The following is an 18,444-nucleotide window of genomic DNA, read 5'->3' on the forward strand; positions in this document are numbered from 1 at the left end:
GGATGATTTGGATGTGCATACACATCATCCCACCACACAGGCTCTGATCTGCTAAACACCACTGATTCTTTGGGCACTATCGACTGCCAGTTTAAAGGTATGCTCAAATGGGTACGCCCTCCAACATCAGTAATCCTGCTGCCCAGTTAACCCGGAATGAGCCACAGGGATAGTAGTAAGATGGTAGTCTTATCTTCGTATGGCCAGAAGCAGGGGTTGACAAGGTAGTAGAGCCTTTGAATGACCCAAAAGCACAGAGAGTCATATAGCCCCAAAGGCCTGCAATAAACATACCAAGCAAGAGCAGAGGCACGGGGTGCAGACTCCAGTAAGTTATACAGTTGACCGAGTTAGCAATGCAGACTAGAGGAGGGACTCAGCAGAGCTTCAGAAGCAGGATAGGAGACAGAGAGATGGTGATGGGAACGGAGGTATAGTGGGTTCAGGCTAGGGGGAAGAGTGAAAATTGGGAGAGGCTTAATGTGAAGAGGAGTCATGGGAAGGAGGCATGCCAAGTGTGGGAAGAGGGTGTTTCAATACAATCTTCCATAGTGTCTGGCCATACCATTCTGGAGTAGCTGGGGTCATCCCCTCCTACCAGGAGATGGAAGCAGAGAAAAAAAATTCTCTTCAATGATCTCACTGGTGCTTGATGGAAAATGCCAGTATTTCTCTACCTCTAGCTGACAGTAGGTCTCTCAGGCTGGTGTTCATGGTCCCTGGCCTAGCTCCCTGCTCTACCAGTCACAGCCACACAGCGAGGTTGAGCCTAATGACTGCTCCCAGGTTCTTGGTGCCAGATTGGAACTGGTCCAATGTAGAGCTTGGTTCCACTGCCCATGTCGCACTCCTTAACATCCACTAGGTGAGGCATTAGCTCGACCCCACTTCTCATGTTCCCTGCACAGAGTCATTAGGACCCACAGTCCCGCTGTTTTTGGCAGGAAAAGCAGCCATCTTGTATTTTGTGTTTTATTCTGCTGCAATGTTCCTGCCTTTTGGCTGCAGAGCTGACCCAGATGGTCAAGTGAGCCCTGAAAGTTGAAGCTGGCTCATTGACCAGAAGGGGCCCCGAGTGGCTTGGCCCCCATGATGAGGCCAAGCATCAGTAGGGGGACCACAAGGGTTCAGAGACTCCGAGTGGTGCTGGGTGGTCCTCTGGGAGATCCAGAGAGTCTTTCAGACCCTCCTCCCCTCAGATTCTAATTCAGATCAGGGCCCTCCTCAGCGAGAAGAGCCAGAGGAACGCTCATGTGTTCAGACTCTTTAAGCAAGGAAGCTATCTTGTCTTGATGCGGTCTGAGAGGCTCTCAGGCTCCCCGGAGCCCCACAACTGGCCCTCAGACAAGGGCCCCCTGTTGGCAGGGCTTATGTGGCCTCTGAAGCATTTTCCAATTCATAAGGCTCCTTCCTGCATGATGTTGGCAGAGTGGGAGTCCACAGATGGGGATTTCAGGGGAGCTAAGGCCCTTAAGTGCTTATTCACTCTTGTTCATGAGGAAGTTGAACAGTTCTAGAAGTACCCCAGGGTACATGCAATCGTCACAGTGGACATGAGAAAGACCACTGTACCAGTTCAGCCCTTAGGGGCTACATGTGAAGTGAATGGAGCAGCAGCTTAGGCAGGGTTTCTCTGCTGGAGCATCCAGTGTCCAAGCAGTCATTAGTGGAGGTTACATAGCTAGGGCTCTTCTACATTGGTTACACTAGCTGCCAGTGTCCCTATACGTCTCTCACCTGGAGTCAGGCACAACCTTTTTGGCTGATGTCCTTTATGGTTTGGTACAGCTCCTGGTCAGTGGCCGTCTCGGTGGTGGACTGCTGTTGTTTGTGGTTGCACCATTGGGCCACTGATACAGCTTCCAAGAAGTTCCTCGGCCAACTACCCTTTCGAAGGCGGTTGCTGTTTGGGGAGGACCTGGAGAACTTTGTGAAGGACACTCTAACTCCCTAAGCTCAAGTGAAAGGTTCTCAGTGATCCTCGGTGGCTACAGGATGCCCCAAGGGGGTGGGCCAGTTTCAAGGTGTTTGGCGGCCCTGGCCTCTGGCACAGGTAGACCCTTTTAGCTGAGTTTCTTTCATAGTCCCAAAGATCCAGAAACTCCAGTTCTTGTAGCGAGACCAGAGCTGCTCAGCCTGCCCAATGAGGGAGTGCCAGGCCCCTTGGTGGTTCAGTTAGGGGACAGATTGTCTCTCTTCCACCATGAATGGGCCCACATCACCTCAAATCAGAAAAAGGCTTCTCCCTGAAGCTGGCCTGCCCCATTCCCAATGCCTTCGGGGTGTTTCCCTGTGGTTTGGTGCTATAATGGCAGGCTGTTGTTCTTCCTTAAAGCATCTCCTCATGCTGGGGGCAGTGGAGCCTGTTTCAGAAGCAGAATGAGGCTGGGACATTTTCCTTTTATGTCGTGGTCCCAAAGAAGACAGGTTCTTTTTGTCCTGTTCTGAACCTCAAAAGTGGTGGAGATGAAAACGGTAATAGAATTCAAACATGCGTGGGATAAACACAAAGGAATCCTGTTTAGAAGGAATGGATCCACGGAATCTTAGCAGAGATTGGGTGGCAACACCGGTAATTGGGAAGCAAAACCAGTGTTGGGCAGACTTCTATGGTCTGTGCCCTGATCGTGACTGAATAGATATGGATGGGCTGGAGTGTAAATTTTAAGGGGCTTCAACGTTAGCTTCAGAACTTTTAGTACAAGAACAGTGCTGGGCAGACTTCTACGGTCTGTGCCCCGAGAATGGCAAGGACAAATCAAACTCGGGTATACATATAAAGTATCACATACAATGTAAAATGAGGTTATCTTATTGGGCAGACTGGATGGACCATACAGGTCTTTATCTGCTGTCATTTACTATGTTACAATGTTTCATTTCATTTACTAGGGATCAATGCCTGCCTTCTGGTGCAACATTTCTGTATGAAGTTTTTCCATTCTGTGATCATCTTGGTACATCTAGGCGAATTCTTACTTTCCTTGGACCTCACAGAACCCTATTTTCACATTGCCATAGTGGACCATCACTAGCAGTACCTCTGCTTTTGTGTGCTTGGGCACCACTTTGGGCCCAGAAGCGCAGACTGGGTGGGCTGTCAACTCCCAGGGTTTGGGACTATATACGGCTCTAGGGCAGTGATACTGGAGGTAGTGCATTGAGAATGAGCACACTTACAGCCTCTACAGTCAGGTCTTCTATCCCACTGGGCCCTGAGCTCTCAGTACTTCGAGCACCAGCCGGTCTGTGCTGGTGGGTCAATCCTGTTCACAATCTTTGGGGGGGGGGGGGGGTCCCATTGGATTCTCCTGAATAAGTCGTAGTGATCACTGACACGTTTCCTTGGATGGGGAGCCCATTGAAGGGGAGAGGTGACCTAAGAAACTTAGTCCAAGCTGGAAGCCTCATGGCCATCAACCACTTGGAGACTCAAGCAGTTTGCCTAGCTCTGAAAGTTCCTTCCCATGGTTTGGAGGAAGGCAGTCCAAGTGATGGCAGATAAGATCATGTTGGTAGCCTACATTAGCAAGCAAGGTGGCACCAGGAGCCAGGTGGTGGTGCTGGAGGCAAAGCTCCACTGCAGGGTAGGCAGAGAAGCATCTGCAGGCTCTCTTGGTGGTTAGCTTAGCGGAGTTTTAAAAAGATTAGGACGGCTTCCTAAAGAAAAAGTCCATAGACCATTATTAAATGGACTTGGTGGAAATCCACTACTTCGGGGATAAGCAGTATAGAATGTTTTGTACTTTTTTGGGATCTTGCCAGGTATTTGTGACCTGGATTGGCCACTGTTGGAAACAAGATGCTGGGCTTGATGGACCTTTGGTCTTTCCCAGTATGGCAATATTTATGTACTTGTGTATTTATGTCCACATTTGGGCGAGAACAATATTCAGGCATTCCCTCTCAGCCAGTCTCTCCAGGATCCAGGATGGGGGTAGCAGCCTTCCACCTCATCCACCTGTGTTTGATTGGATGGCAACACATTCCAGTATCAAGAAAGTGTGTTTCTTCAGCCGCAGAAGGGAGGTGGCCCTCAGGGGATGGATGCCTTCATCCAGTCATGACCGGCAGAGAAGCCCCTTTATGTCTCCCTCTGTGGCTTCTGATAGGTTGGATCTTGCACAGGATTGTGTTGCATCATTTCCTCCTGCTTGCAACTACAGATTGTCCTTGTCAGCTGTCATATGCAGACCTGATGTATCTGTTGGTGGCAGAGCCACTCCTGCTGCCCTGGGAACATGGTGTTCGCCAGCAAGGGCTAGTAGAAATAGAAGATCAAGATTCCTTCTGGTTTACGGCTTGGCACTTGAAAGGAGGCGCATAGTGAGTTGTGATTTCTCACCCACAGTTTTCTCTACTATGTTTAAGTCTTGAACGTCTTCCAAGTCCCTGGCTTAGGTGGGGGTTTGGAAGGTGTTCGAAGATTGGTGTGCTGGGCAGGTGATGTTTCCATGAAAGGCATAGATCCCCAACATTCTTGCTTTTCTGCAGCAGGGCCTGGAACAGAGCTTAGTGCCAAGTTCATGGAAGGTGCAGGGGGCTGCCCTCTCCAGTTTTCAGGGAAGGATCTTGGGCACTTCCCTAGCTGTACACAGTAGGGATAGCCCAGTTTTTGAAGAGGGACTGCACCTTTGCGTCCTCCAATTTAACCTTCCTTTCCATCATGGGACCTAAACTTAGTTCTGTCAGTGATCTCTGGGGCTCCCTTTGAGCCACTGAGATCAGCCACTATTAAGGACCTCGCAATCAAGGCAGTCTTCCTTGTTGCAATTACTTCAGCTCAAAAAGTCTTGCAGATCCTATAGTGTAGGAACCTATTCCTCTCATTTTCAGAGGGCTCATGTTGATTTGCATGGTTCCTTCTTTTTATCCCCAAGGTGGTTCATCTATTCTATTTGACAACGATAAACAATTTTCTTCTATGATCACCTCTTTGTCCTTTTCCATGGCCATTGGAAATGTCAAGCAGCTTCCAAGGCCTCCACTGTGCAATTATAATAGTTCAATTCTATAAAGTTACATTTTTCTGCTGATCCATTTACCTTAAATGGTCCCAGACTACACTCTGTACTCTTCTGTGGTCGCTCTATATACAAACATTCCTCAACAGTCCGCACTTGACATCATAGAAATAACATTGAATGCTCTAGTAGGTCCATCCAGACTACACACTGGAATTAGCTGAATTGGTGGTTATTCATAAGTATTATTTTTGGTTTGAAGGCGATTACTCAGAACAAGTCTATGGAGTAGCCATGAGGGCAACATTGGCCCCCTCAATTGCCACATTATACATGGCCAGATTTGAAGCACAATATATATGGCTGTACAGTTTCAACAGATTCACATGTGGAAGAGATATCCTGGATATTTTTTCAATGGGATGGTACAGAACAACAACTACTGGATTTTGTGGAATGGCTTAATCATCTGGTTCTAATCTTAAGTTTGAGGTGCGTTATCATCAGGAAATTTTTTTTTAATTGTCAAGAGAAATGGCCATTTCATTACTACAATTTATTGGAAGGAGGTTGATCGAAATAATTTTCTAAAATTTCATAATTCTCATCCCTATAGGTTGAAGACCAGTCTTCCAATAAGTCACTTTCTGAGATCATGCCAAATTTGTTCGAGTGAGGAAGATTGCAAATGGCAAGCTCAACAACTGAAGCTTAGATTTTTAAGCAGGGGTTATCCCGAAGAAGTAATCAGGGAAGCCTATTTGAGGGCACGGTATGGACAAAGCTCTTTATTGCTTCAATACCAACTTACTCCTATGGATGATAAATTAACATGTGTTTTACCTTTTTCTCATATATCTGGCTGTATAACACAATCCAATCATAAGAATTGGTTTTCAGAATCACCCGATCTTGGCACTGCAAAAAGGACGCATGATAGGGGAAAGGGTGAAGTATAGAGGAATGGTGGATGATAGACCAAACAATGTTTCACATAAATGCTGTATGTCTTGCCAATGGTGTGATCGTACTATCCAAGGTTCTGAGTGGATGGATCCATAAATGCATTAAAAATATATTCAATAGCCAATATTACATGTGCATCAAAAATATTTTATATATTATTCAATGTACTTGTGGAAAAGTTTATGTGGGTAGAAGTAGCAGACCTGTGAAAATTAGGTTAAATGAACATAAATCTAAAATTACCACCAGGAACAAAGAGACACCTTTGGTATAACACTGGTGGAGCAAAGGCCATGCAATCAATGATATGGAGAGTTACTGACTCAGTGAGCAGTGTGGGGGGGGGGGGGGGGGAGGATGGGAATTTTGAGTATCATTTGAATTAGAAAGAACAGAATTGGATATTTAAGCTTAACACAGTTGAACCAAACAGACTGAACAAAGAGAGAGAGTGGATGACACTAGTCTAACCAGGTTCTGGGATTGGATGCGCAACAGCATGTGACTGGGGTGTTTTTTAATAAATATTCAAAGACGCCACAGTCATGTTTTATACAGGAGAAATATAGAGTGCAGTTTGTGGGACTATTTAAGGTAAATGGATCAGCAGAGAAATATAACATTATAGAATTGAACTATTGTAAGAATGAGCAGCAGGCAAAACACGTCAGCACCGATTCCCCTAAAAAAATATATAAAGCTAAGTACAATTTACTATGATAATGATACAAGTGTGTTATAAAAACAAATCTATGCTGGGTGTTTAAGTCACATGAAAATGATTTAAGAGCTAACTGGATTGATGAAGATTTAAGGTGGAACAAACTGATTCTCCTCTCAAGAGTGAGGTAGAACACCTCTGATGGTTTATTTTCTTGTTAAGATTTAAACTTGGATAGCAGATGTACTGGGGTACAGGTTAAGATTATGACATCAAGTAGAGTGAGATTTAAAGAATATGTGATTTCCAGGCACAGGGAAAAGGACAAAGAGAAGGCCAAGTTCATTTTTGGGTAGCAGGAGGAAAATACCTAGGAATGGAAGAGGGAATGAAGAAGGATGATAATAGGTGGAGGGAAAAGGAAGCTAGGAGCAAAGGAAGGGAAAGAACATGGGTACAGAAGTATGGATGCTGGACAGAACAGATTTCCCCAACCACCACCACGCACACACAAAAACCATCACCCTAAGCCTACATGCTAATTCTAGCTTGATAAGGGAGTCAGTTGCAGGGTGAAGAGAGGGATCAATGGGATAAGACAGATTTCTTCTTATTTTTTATTTGGAAAGATTTGAAGATTTACTTATATACTATTTAGTTACAGTAGTTTATTATGACATGTTATTCCCTTTTTGTCAAGGCTTCTTTAAGTGTAATCTGCCCAGGAATCCGTGGGAAAGTGTGTGGACTATAAGAAAACGAATAGAATAATAAGAAGCAAGTGTGTGTGTGTTGGGGCGGGGGTGGAACTGGAGTAATATATAGTGGCCATGGAAGTGAGTACTGGGGCCTTCACCAATGTTTTGTGGGTGTCTGCTAGTTTATACATAAATTTTAAATAAAGGATAAGGCATACCAAAAAAAGAAAACAGTGCTGCTCCCCTTATAAACATACTCTCGTACAAACAGGAACCAAAAATATTTTGTTCAGATTCAATTAGCCAAAAAAGAATGCTGCACATTAAGCAGTATTACTAAACAAAAACAGTTTAGCTATTCACAGGTACTAATAAAATGAATCAACATGAAAAACTAAACAAAAATTTCACTACAAGCAAAATCTTTCTCATGCTTTACGGACACTACACAACCGTAAGAACATTGGTAACAGCCTTGTCTTAAATCCTACAGTTAGCACCATTTTTTAATAACTCATACTTTGAAAATATCCTCACAACACGTTCTTAAAAAAATAAAAATAGTTCAAGAAAACAGCAAATAAATCTACAAGGGCTGGGAATGAAACAGCACATTGTCTTGCTTATTTACATTAATGAATTAAGTCTGCTGTACAAGTAAGAAAATGTTTTGGGATTTAATTGATCTAATTTCTTTTCATCTCTGCAATAAAAGAAAACTTCACAGCAGATGCATGCTGCTAAAATTAGCATTTATTTACTTAAAAGGGGTAGTTTACTAATGATTAGCGCACACTAATGCTGTTATTGCACCTTATCTCCCAGAGGGCCCATTTTATTCCTATGGGACCTGCAGCAGATAATATATGATAACAGCATCAGTGTTCATAAATTACCCCATTAATGTTGAAAGGAAATGTAGAATAGGATCTACTATATTTTCTCTGTAATTAAAGTCCACTGATAATAATTGCATTAAATTTGCCTTACAAATGTTTACTTTTACAATAAATATAGATTACTATCCCCAGCCCTAAATCCTTTCAATTTACAAAGAGTATACAGGTAACATACTATGGCATTTATTATTTACAAACCTTGAGTTACAGAAAAAGGCAGCCCTTTAGTGTTTCGTAAAAAAATTGTGAAGCACTGTTTCTTTAATATGAAGGAAAATCCAACAATCACTCACCCAAGCATGTTTCTCACTATTAGCACTGTAAACTGCAGGTTTTGTATCAAGGAGGAAGGACAAAGGTAAAAGTTCTAATAAATATACGGATTAGATGTACTATAGGCTTTTGGACCCTTTTTCTTAAATTGAGATTAGCTTGAGGATAATGGTCATGTTACAGTTAGCAACAAGGGTCTTCCTTTTTTTTTTTTCCAGGATAATCGGCAAGATGATCAATTTTAAGTAACAAGATCCATCTGTATTTAAATTAGTCTTTACCCATTCTTTCACACTCCAAAAATGCAGTTTCTGAGTCTCAGCATGTAGGGCATGTCTTCAATATAATGCCACCATCATACTTAGGTCCATGAGTTCAAATGTTTCATCAAAGAGCAGTCAACCCAAAATTACATCGACAGTACATCATACCAGCTGAGTCCAGCCATGTATCAGAGATAGGGTCATATTTCTGTACAGTGTTCAGATATGATGACCCTGAGTGACCTCCAACCACATAGAGGTAGTTATCAATGATGGCTGCACCAACTCCTATAGGGTAGGAGAAAATAAAGAAAGCACAGAAGATTATGACTTAGAGATTAGATGAATGTGAGCATAGTTTACAGATTGTGACAGGAGATGTGTACTTACTGCAAAAGACTGGCACCTTCATAAAACCTACACACAGCCTGCCACATAGGTACATATAAGACACACTAACTGTGATAGCAGCCTGAGCAGTGTACACTAAGCAGCAGTCATGCATGCATTCACATATAACACAGGCTCCATTTCACACACACATACACACGTGTGTACAAACACATTTGAAGGGCAATTCTATAAACTATATGCTCACATCTACATAGACATTAAGCACATACTTAGAATAATGACATAAACAGGTGTACATGCCAATATTCTGTTTAAATGCTATTCTGCAAATAACCACTTAACTTACATAGCACATATCTGCAAGGGGGCAGGCACAGGGTTGGAGCATGGGCGGGCTCTCATGTGCGTAACATACAGAATACTGTAAGTTCAGGGGCATAGCTACCATGGAGTCAGCCTGGCAAAAGGCCAAGGGCCACCCAATGGTAGGAGCCTCTTGCAAGTCCAGCATCCCTCCCTTCCTCTACTCCCTCCCCCACATGGATCCAGTGTCTCTCTATCATTTTCCCCACCCCACCCCTCGTGGTCCTCAAAACTCGTGGTGGTTGGCCGGCAGAGGCAACAATGTAAACAGGGCCTTTCCTTGGCCACATCCCACCCACAGAAAGTTGCATCAGAGAGGTGGGGCATGGCACAGGAAAGGCCTCAGAGGGGCCAGATGGAGACAACCTATTTACACTGCTGCCTCTGCCAGCACCCCATCATGCATTTTGAGGACTGTGTATGTTGTGGGGGATGATAGAGAGATGCTGGGCCCTTACGGAAGCTGGACAGATGCTGGACCCATCCAGTGGGGAGGGGGGGGAGATTCCCGCCCTCGCGGAAAGAGGACGTCAGAAGGCAGGACACTTGAGGGAACAAACTCACAAAGGGAAGGCTTGATGGGCAGGGCTTTCAATGATACGGCCGCTTTGACGGAGGTAAAAAAGATTTAAACCCCGGGCGAGGGGATGTTGGGTGGGCGGGCGGGCGGGCCTGGAGGGAAAGTGGCTGTGCCTGTCCAGGCCCGCCCGTGGCTATGTCCCTGATTGCCTGTTAAAAAGGAAAGTAATCACCAAATGTTAGAAAAACAGTCATTAGATGTGTCAGCGCTTCTTGAATCTTCTGATACAGAACAAGTCACAGCAACCAATTTGTTGGCTACAGTGGTGTTGGCTCTGGATAAAAATTGGATATTGAAGCTGTTTTTCAAAAACAGAGAAAAGACTTTCAAAGGTCTAAAAATACAGATATTTCTGGATGTATAAAGAGATACCCAGAAAAGACGGCAACAATTCCTTCAAATGAAAGCTGAAGTGCTTCAGATAGGAGCTACTTTTTTCCTAAGATACCCCTGTAAATGTGTGATCAAACACCAATCAGTCAAATATGTTTATTATGAACCATCTCAGCTTGCACTTTTAATAACATCTAAAAGAAACTCAAGTTGATCTACTCAATCATCAATAGCTCTTGTAATGAAAAAGGAATCAGCTCACGTTTGATTATAAATATATTTAAAAATTTCCTTGATCTCCATTGTTGAGGAATCTTGGACTCAAACTGTGGACTTGAGAATGGTTAACAATAGAAAATCCTTTCTTCTTTAATTTTTTTTTCCTTCTTTATTACTTAAATGTATATCCTTAAAGTAACCAATCTTTTCTGTAGAAGTGTTGTAATGCCTTGTTTAAAATAGAAATGAGAAATAAAAAAAAAAAAGGCAAATTTGCTATTGCCATTGTTTCTTCTAGTATAGCTGCCACATTACTTCAAGGAAGCCGAACCGCTCACTCAACTTTGCCTCTTAACTTAGCTCATACTGAGAACTCAGTTTGTCAAATATTTATGCTGTGTTTTTAGAATTTTTATGGTTTTGGACCCCTGAGAAAGACTTTGTGCCAAAACACAGCCTGTGTAGGGTCTTTTGGGTCAGCTTATTTTACCAAATAAACTCTTGGATGCTCTTACTCCTTGTTTGCCTTGGTCATTTGGAACTTCCCTCACTTTCACCCTTGTTGTTTCTGCTTGGAAGTTGTGAGGACCCCTTCCGTTTTTTTCTGCTTGGACTGGAATATCTGCACAATCCTCCCTGCACTGACTGCTTAGTGCCAAGGCAGTTCATGGATAGAAAACCCGGCTGGGTTGTGGCCCTCAAGGACTGAGGTTGCCCATCTCTTGCCATAGGCTTTTCAAGGCCTTCCTGTGATACCCCTAAAAACATAGCTTTGTTGATTTCTTATTTATTTATTTATTACATTTATATCCCACATTTTCCCACCTCTTTGCAGGCTCAATGTGGCTTACAATACATCATGAATAATGGAGATATGTAAGAAGTAAATATTTAGTATTATAGAAGGATCTTGGATAACATGATAATGATAAAGCATGATATTAATATAACAAGCAAATAGTAAAGACAATTCTGGGTATGTGTGAAGGAGTTCATATTTGTTGGTCTTTGTGGTATGTCTTGTTAAAGAGATGGGTCTTCAATAGTTTGTGGAAGTTGGTTAGTTCATGGATCGATTTAAGTTGCGTGGTAGTGCGTTCCAGAATTGTGTGCTCAAGTAGGAAAAGGTTGACGCGTGCATTAGTTTGTATTTTAGCCCTTTACAGTTGGGGAAATGAAGGGGGTTTTATTTGTGGTTTCTATGCCATGTCCATCATGGAGGAGATGTTGACACATTTCTCTTGAGGGATAATTCCAGTTGTGATTTTTAATGTGCTTCCAAATGCTGAAGCACATATAATAAACTTTTAAACTTTTATCTCTCTTTTCTGTGGTTTATGGTATTGATCTGCTGTGGTTCTCTGCAGAAAATGCCTGCACATAATATGTAAACCACTTTGATTGTACCACAGAAAGGCAGTATATCACAAGAAGTACCTTTACCCTTATATCTAACTGGGCAGAGATTCAGAATGTGAATCTGGTCTAATTCAGAATGTGAGCAGATTGTCTACCCCATATCTTCTGGCATTGCACCTGAATCCAGTGGCATACCTACGTTGATTGTCACCTGAAGCAGAGCACCCCTCCAGGTGTCCCCCTTGCCCTCTCACCTCCGAGCAAGGGGGTGTGCTGAGCAGTCACACGGCTGTTGCAGTCCTATCTTTGCCCGGTTAGTGTAGATTCTGGCACTGAATATTCGCCAGCACTTGCATAACGTTCGGGTCCACTGACGACCCTCGGGTATTCAGTGCTGGTGCCAGGATCTGCCTGGACCTTAGGACTGAAAGCACAATAGCATCGCACCTGCCCCCACCAGCAGAAACTCTGGCAAAGGATTCCCACATAGCTTAAAGCTGCTTTGAGGGAATATTAATGTACAAAACAAGTACAAAGTAACAAAATGAAGTATTTATCCATTTGTCTCCTCCTGCATTCCCTCCCAAACCATGTCAACCCTATCATATACCATGAAAGACATTTTCATGCAACATCACTAACAGGTCACTGTGACAGTTATCTAGCAGCTTTTTCAAAGTATTGTCAGTTTCCTCTCTTACTGATGGAATCTCGATATCACCTTGATATGCAGAACTTTTACTGATTGGAGGACAAAAACCTGTTGCACTCAAAACCGCAGTGTGTTAAAAAAAAAAAAAAAAAGATATGAAATTCAGAATATTCCTACCTGTTCTTGGCTCCTTCATGGGTCTACAAACAGTCCACTGATTTTGATGCGGGTCATATCTCTCAATGCTCGACAAATGAGACACTCCATTGTGCCCACCTACTACAAAAATGAAGCCCAGCATGACACTAACTCCAAAGTTAATTCTTTTATCAGCCATTGAAGCAACCATCTCCCAAGAGTCTTTACTTGGATCATAGCGTTCCACACTATGTACAGAAAAAAAAAGAATATTTTGGAGAAAACATTGTGGTATGTAAGGGTTACTTGACGTACACAAAATCAACCAACATCCTAAATACCAACAGGAAAAAATCAATCAAAAACATTCTAAACAGAGGCTCATGTGCAGCTTTCCTTAAATCAGTCAACTTACTTTCTAACTCTTCTTACTCTCTTACCTATCTATGTTACATCTTTGCTTTACCCTTCACTATCAATTAAAATGTTCTATTACTTATTGTGTTGACATTGGAAGTAGTATACCATACTATACTTTGCATTGTTATTTGAATATTTTTATTGCTGTAATTGCCTATTGCTCATGTTTGATCTATTCTTACTGTACACATAATTGAGTGAATTCCTTCAAAAAGGTGGTAAATAAATCCTAATAAAGAAATAAATAAATTAGAATCAGGCAGCACAAAATACATAGATTGAATGGAGTAACTAACTATTCATTTTTGCTAAGTGTGCAGGTTTCTTTGCATCTTTGCTTATCTTTCTGAGAGTTGCATTTGGTTTTCCAAGACCACCGGCTGACTGAAAGCTGAAAGGGTGTCTCCTTCAGAACAGGAACCTTCAATGCATCTTGTCTATCAGCAGGAGACACCCCTTCTATGTGCAACCCTCAGAAGAAGCCATAAACCCTTAACTTCATCCCTTCCATTTTGGGCCATAGATTCCTGGCCCAAAATGGTAGAATGATCAAATCATGACATTAAAGTTCAAATGTCTTGCTGTGGCCAATGCCTGGCAATCCAATAATAATACTGTACTTAAAGGATCATTAAGATTAGTCTATCAAACAATTTCTTTTGGCAAATGCACAGGAATCTAAAAACAAGCCAAAGAAGAAAACAGTTATTCAATTGTAGGGAGAACATCAATGTAACGTGGCAGGTCTAGAATGATAAAAACACAAAGAGGTTCCTTCAGTATTTTAGTGCAGAACAAAATATAGCCATAGTACATATTTATCATTAATACAATGCCTTGTAAAAGTCTTCGCACCGTGGTCCATTTTTCACATTATGCTGTCTTAAAATTACTATTCAACCTGCACTAATGTATGCTCATTTATGGTTTATTGGTTTTAATATACAGCCTGTCATTAAATAACAGCAAAGTGGTTCACAATAATCAATAAAATATACAGGAATAGAAAGGAAATACAATATTGAATAGGATCTACCCAAAAAAAGCCTTAATTCCATAAGACTGAACACTGAATCCATTAATGAATGAGAAACTACTGATAGCCAATAGCCTGTTCAAGCCATAGTCAGGTGACACACGTGTCACTTTTGGACCCGTATTGAAGTGAATATTTAACCTCGCTACCTGCGGTGTTTTACGCTAATTTCTATCTTTTATGTATGATAGTGACACGGGATTTTTGTCTGATTACAGTTTTTATGTTCTCTTACTGAAGGTGCTGAATCCATCACTGAATGGGAAGCTACTGATAACCAATAGGCTGCTGGAGCCATGGTAATGTGACACACACGTCACTTTTGGACCCATAATGAAAAGAATATTTAACATCGCTACCTGTGCAGTTTTGAGCCATGGGCAAGTGCCAAAGGAACGAACATAAGGAACAGGTCCTGCTCCTTAGGCAAGCTCCTTGGGGCAAGCAACTCAGGTTGAACGTTTCTCTTGCTTGTATATTCTTTCCTCTCATGACTGATTTGCCATTTTGGGTTTTTATTTTTCATTCTGCTTTTACTTAGCACTTAGTTCCCCAGATACCATTATGGACTACTCCCGATTCCATCATTCTAGGGCCACCGCCTATCTCATCTGATGTGAGGATTGTGGCAAAGAGAGGTTAGTAACATTATCTCCTGTTTAAATTATTCTTCTAGATCACAACGGGACTCGAGTTTCCCATGGGATTGACTGAACAGTCATTCCCTTAGCAATAAAATGCATCTAGCTCAGGATTTGACTTCTGCTACTCACATTGATCTTTTCTATCTCACAGAGACCTGGCAGTATCAGGGGGAGGAATCATATTTTTTTTTTTCAAAGCCTACTTCCAAATTATTCTGCTGTTTTCTCCTCCAGGTTAAGCAAGCACAAGGATGGTTTTGCAATTATCTACACAAACTCCCTGGCAGTTAGACAGTTCTCAGCTCATTAATTTCCCTTATCCTAAGCTTCTACTGATCAAAATACTTTCTTGATCTATGCTTCGTGTAATGCTTTTTTACTGTCCCCCATCATTAAGACAGGAAGAATGGGAGCAGATGTACCAAACTGTAGCTGACACAACAGTTAAATTCCCAACCTTATTATCATGGGAAACTTTATTTATTGCCAGCACTTGATATACCGCAAATTGTCCATACAGCAACTATGCAGTTTACAACATAAAAACAATTAGGGTGCAGATACATAAGGGAAGGGGGGACAACTATGCAGAGGAACAAAATGATTCTTTAAACAGGTGTGTCTTGAGAAAAACCTTAAATTTGGGGCAAGAGGATTCAGAGCCAATACAGGATAGGAAAGAGTTCCAGAGAGAGGGTCCTAAAAAACTGAAACTAAACTAGTCTCACAAGAGATTGAAAGGCTGAAAGAAGGAAGGGAAGGAAATGTAAGTTAACAGAAGCAGACTGGAAGAACGAGAAGGAATATAAGGGGTTAGAAGACAGGAAAGATAAGCCAGAGCGGAAAGAAGACAGGATTTGAAAACAAGACAAAGAAGTTTAAAACTTAATATGGGCAAGGACCAGAAGCCAGTGCTCAGAAGGGGGGTGACATGATCGAAATGTCATGCAGGGTGAAGTAACTTAACAGTGGCAGACTGAAAAAGCTGGAGACGTTTGATGGATGAAGAAGGAAGACCGTCAAACAAAGAATTACAATAATCTATATGAGAGATGTCCAAGGAAAGAAGTGTATGGACCAAAGAGGGGTCTAGAAAGGAACACACCTTCCTAGAAAGCAAAACAAGAAGAACGAAGTACAGAGTTAATATGTGGTATAAAAGTTAAGTGAGAGTCAAATGTAACACCAAGAATCTTGATAGTCTCACGGAAAGGAATAGAAGTACCATCCAAGATGGGATAGAGTGATAATTAGGAATTAGGGCCACGTGAAAATGATAGCTTCACACTTAAAGGTATTGAGAAAAAGGTGATTTCCCTTAAGCAATGATGAAATCTTAGACAGAGAGGTATCAAGGACAGAAGGAGCTAAGGAGAGATTAGAGGTATGATAAAGAATCTGAATATCATCTGTGTAATTAAAAGGTGTGCCGCCCTGCTCTTGAATGAGCGTGAAAAGAGGGGAGAGAAAAAGGTTAAATAAGGTAGGGACAAGGATAGAACCCTGTGGTACTCCAGAAGACAGTCAATAGACAGGAGAACGAGAATTTTCATGAATGACCTGAAATGTACCATCAGAGAGATAGTTGAAAAAACAAGAAAGGATAGCAACATGAATACCCAGAAATTGAAGACGGGAGATGAGAAGAGAATGATCTACAACGTCAAAAGAAGAAGAGAGGTCTAAGAAGACAACAATGACAGCGAGACGCTGATCAAGAGAAACACAGACTGAATCACTGAGTGCTAACAATATAAATTTAGACAACATACATCATCCTAGAGCCAGTTATTTTCTATCAGCTTTGAATGATCTCCACCTCACACAGCATATGCAGGTCCTTACATATTCTATAGGTCACACTTGACCTTGTTGTTTCATTCTTCCTCATTATTCAGTCTATCCAATTTCTGCTTCTCCCTAATCTCAAGGTCTGACCACCTTTTTCTCTCCTTTTCGATATGTATTACTATAGAGCCCCCAAGTATCTGATCCCTCAGGTTATTGGACTAGACGTCTACACTGTATAGATGGCAGCTGGTCATTAACCCAGACAAAACTGTTGCTTGTTGGGTTACAGGTCATACATCACCTCCATCATTCACTCCTACTCTCTTTGGCCTTGCCGTTCCAACTGTTTCATCCTTTAAGTACCAAGGTGAAATCTTAGAGTTCCATCTTACCTTCTCTCAACAAATTTCCTATGTACCAAAGTAAGGTTTTTTTTTTTAACTTTGGCAACTAGGATCAATAAGGAGTTAACAGCAAAGCATTAAATACAATTTTTTATGCATTTATAAATTCCTAATATGATTACTGTAATGTAACTTACGCTGGCATCTCTAAAGCCAATTTTAAGCATTTGCAAACGCTTTAAAATACTGCAGCAGGAGTCTTATATAGGGCAAAACGTAGAGATCATGTTACACCCTTACTAGTATGCCTACATTGGTTACCTATTGATTACAGGATCAAATTCAAAATGCTGACACCAAATTTGGTGTCTCTAACCATTCCATATGTTTCTACAAGATTTCTGCATTCTTTGAATGCCCACTGATAGACATATTTAGCCCCAGTATCAGTTGCTTTGATGAGTCACCACTACAATAGCTTTACCTGATAATTTTCTTTCCATTAATTCATCACACTATTCCAGGACGTGCGGGTAGTCATGTCGATTGACCAGCAGGTAGAGATAGAGAATACAGAACTGAGCACCACTACATAGCCTCGTGCTAGCAGCCCAGTTCCTCAGTATCGGTCCTCAAGCAATAAAGAAAGAACACACCATCAGGTGCATGGTCAGCAACCAGCCAAACCAGCCAAGTCAACCACCAGAATGCACCAAAGGCTAAGCCCCTGGAACGCAGTACCCAAAGACAGAACACACAGCCGCCAAGTTGAAGAACAAATGGAAAGAAAATTATCAGGTAAGACCTACTTTCTCCTTCCATTACTTTCCACTATTCCAGGACATGTGTGAGGTTCAAAAGCAATCCCTAAGAAGGTGGGTGGGCAGCTGACCCCACCGCATGCAACATTGACGCCCCAAACACAGCCTCTGACTGCACGGCTATATCCAATCTGTAAAGCTTACTGAAAGTATGCAGCGAAGCCCAAGTCGCTGCCTTACAAATATCCACCGGAGAAGACAGGGAGGCCTCCGCCAAAGACGCAACTGTACATCTGGTAGAGTGAGCTTTCAAAACCTGTAGCGGAGACTTCCCTGCCAAGATACAGGCCAAGGCCACTGCCTCCTTCAACCAGCGGGCAATGGATGCCTTGGACACCATTAGGCCCAGCTTCTGCTTACCAAAAAAGCACAAAGATCTATCCGAACAACAGAGGTTACTGGTAGCCTCCAGGTAACGCATGAGAGCCCTCAGAATGTCCAGAAGCCCCAACAAGGAGAACCGATCTCCTACATCCTCCCAACGAAAGAAAGGAAGATCCACGGATTACTATGGAAGGCCAAAACCATCTTCGGCAAGAAGGAAGGTACTGTCTGAAGCAAAACCCCTGCCTCCAAAAATGGAGAAAAGGGTCCCTACAAGATAGCGCCTGAAGCTCCGAGACACAACAGGCCAACAAAATTGCCACCAAGAACACAATCTGCAGC

General features: G+C 42.2%; 1 protein-coding gene across 1 annotated transcript in view; it reads right to left on the bottom strand.

Moving 5' to 3' along the window:
• Window positions 1-3,811: 3,811 nt before the first annotated feature.
• Window positions 3,812-18,444, bottom strand: part of KLHL28 (kelch like family member 28) — a 45,416-nt gene continuing 30,783 nt past the window's right edge. Inside the window, 2 exon segments of the mRNA XM_030214412.1 lie at window positions 3,812-9,012; window positions 12,762-12,970. Of these exon segments, the coding sequence (XP_030070272.1) occupies window positions 8,849-9,012; window positions 12,762-12,970 (373 nt within the window). The 3' untranslated portion in view covers window positions 3,812-8,848.

Source organism: Microcaecilia unicolor, chromosome 9, assembly GCF_901765095.1.
Source record: "Microcaecilia unicolor chromosome 9, aMicUni1.1, whole genome shotgun sequence".
NCBI classification, from domain to species: domain Eukaryota; kingdom Metazoa; phylum Chordata; class Amphibia; order Gymnophiona; family Siphonopidae; genus Microcaecilia; species Microcaecilia unicolor.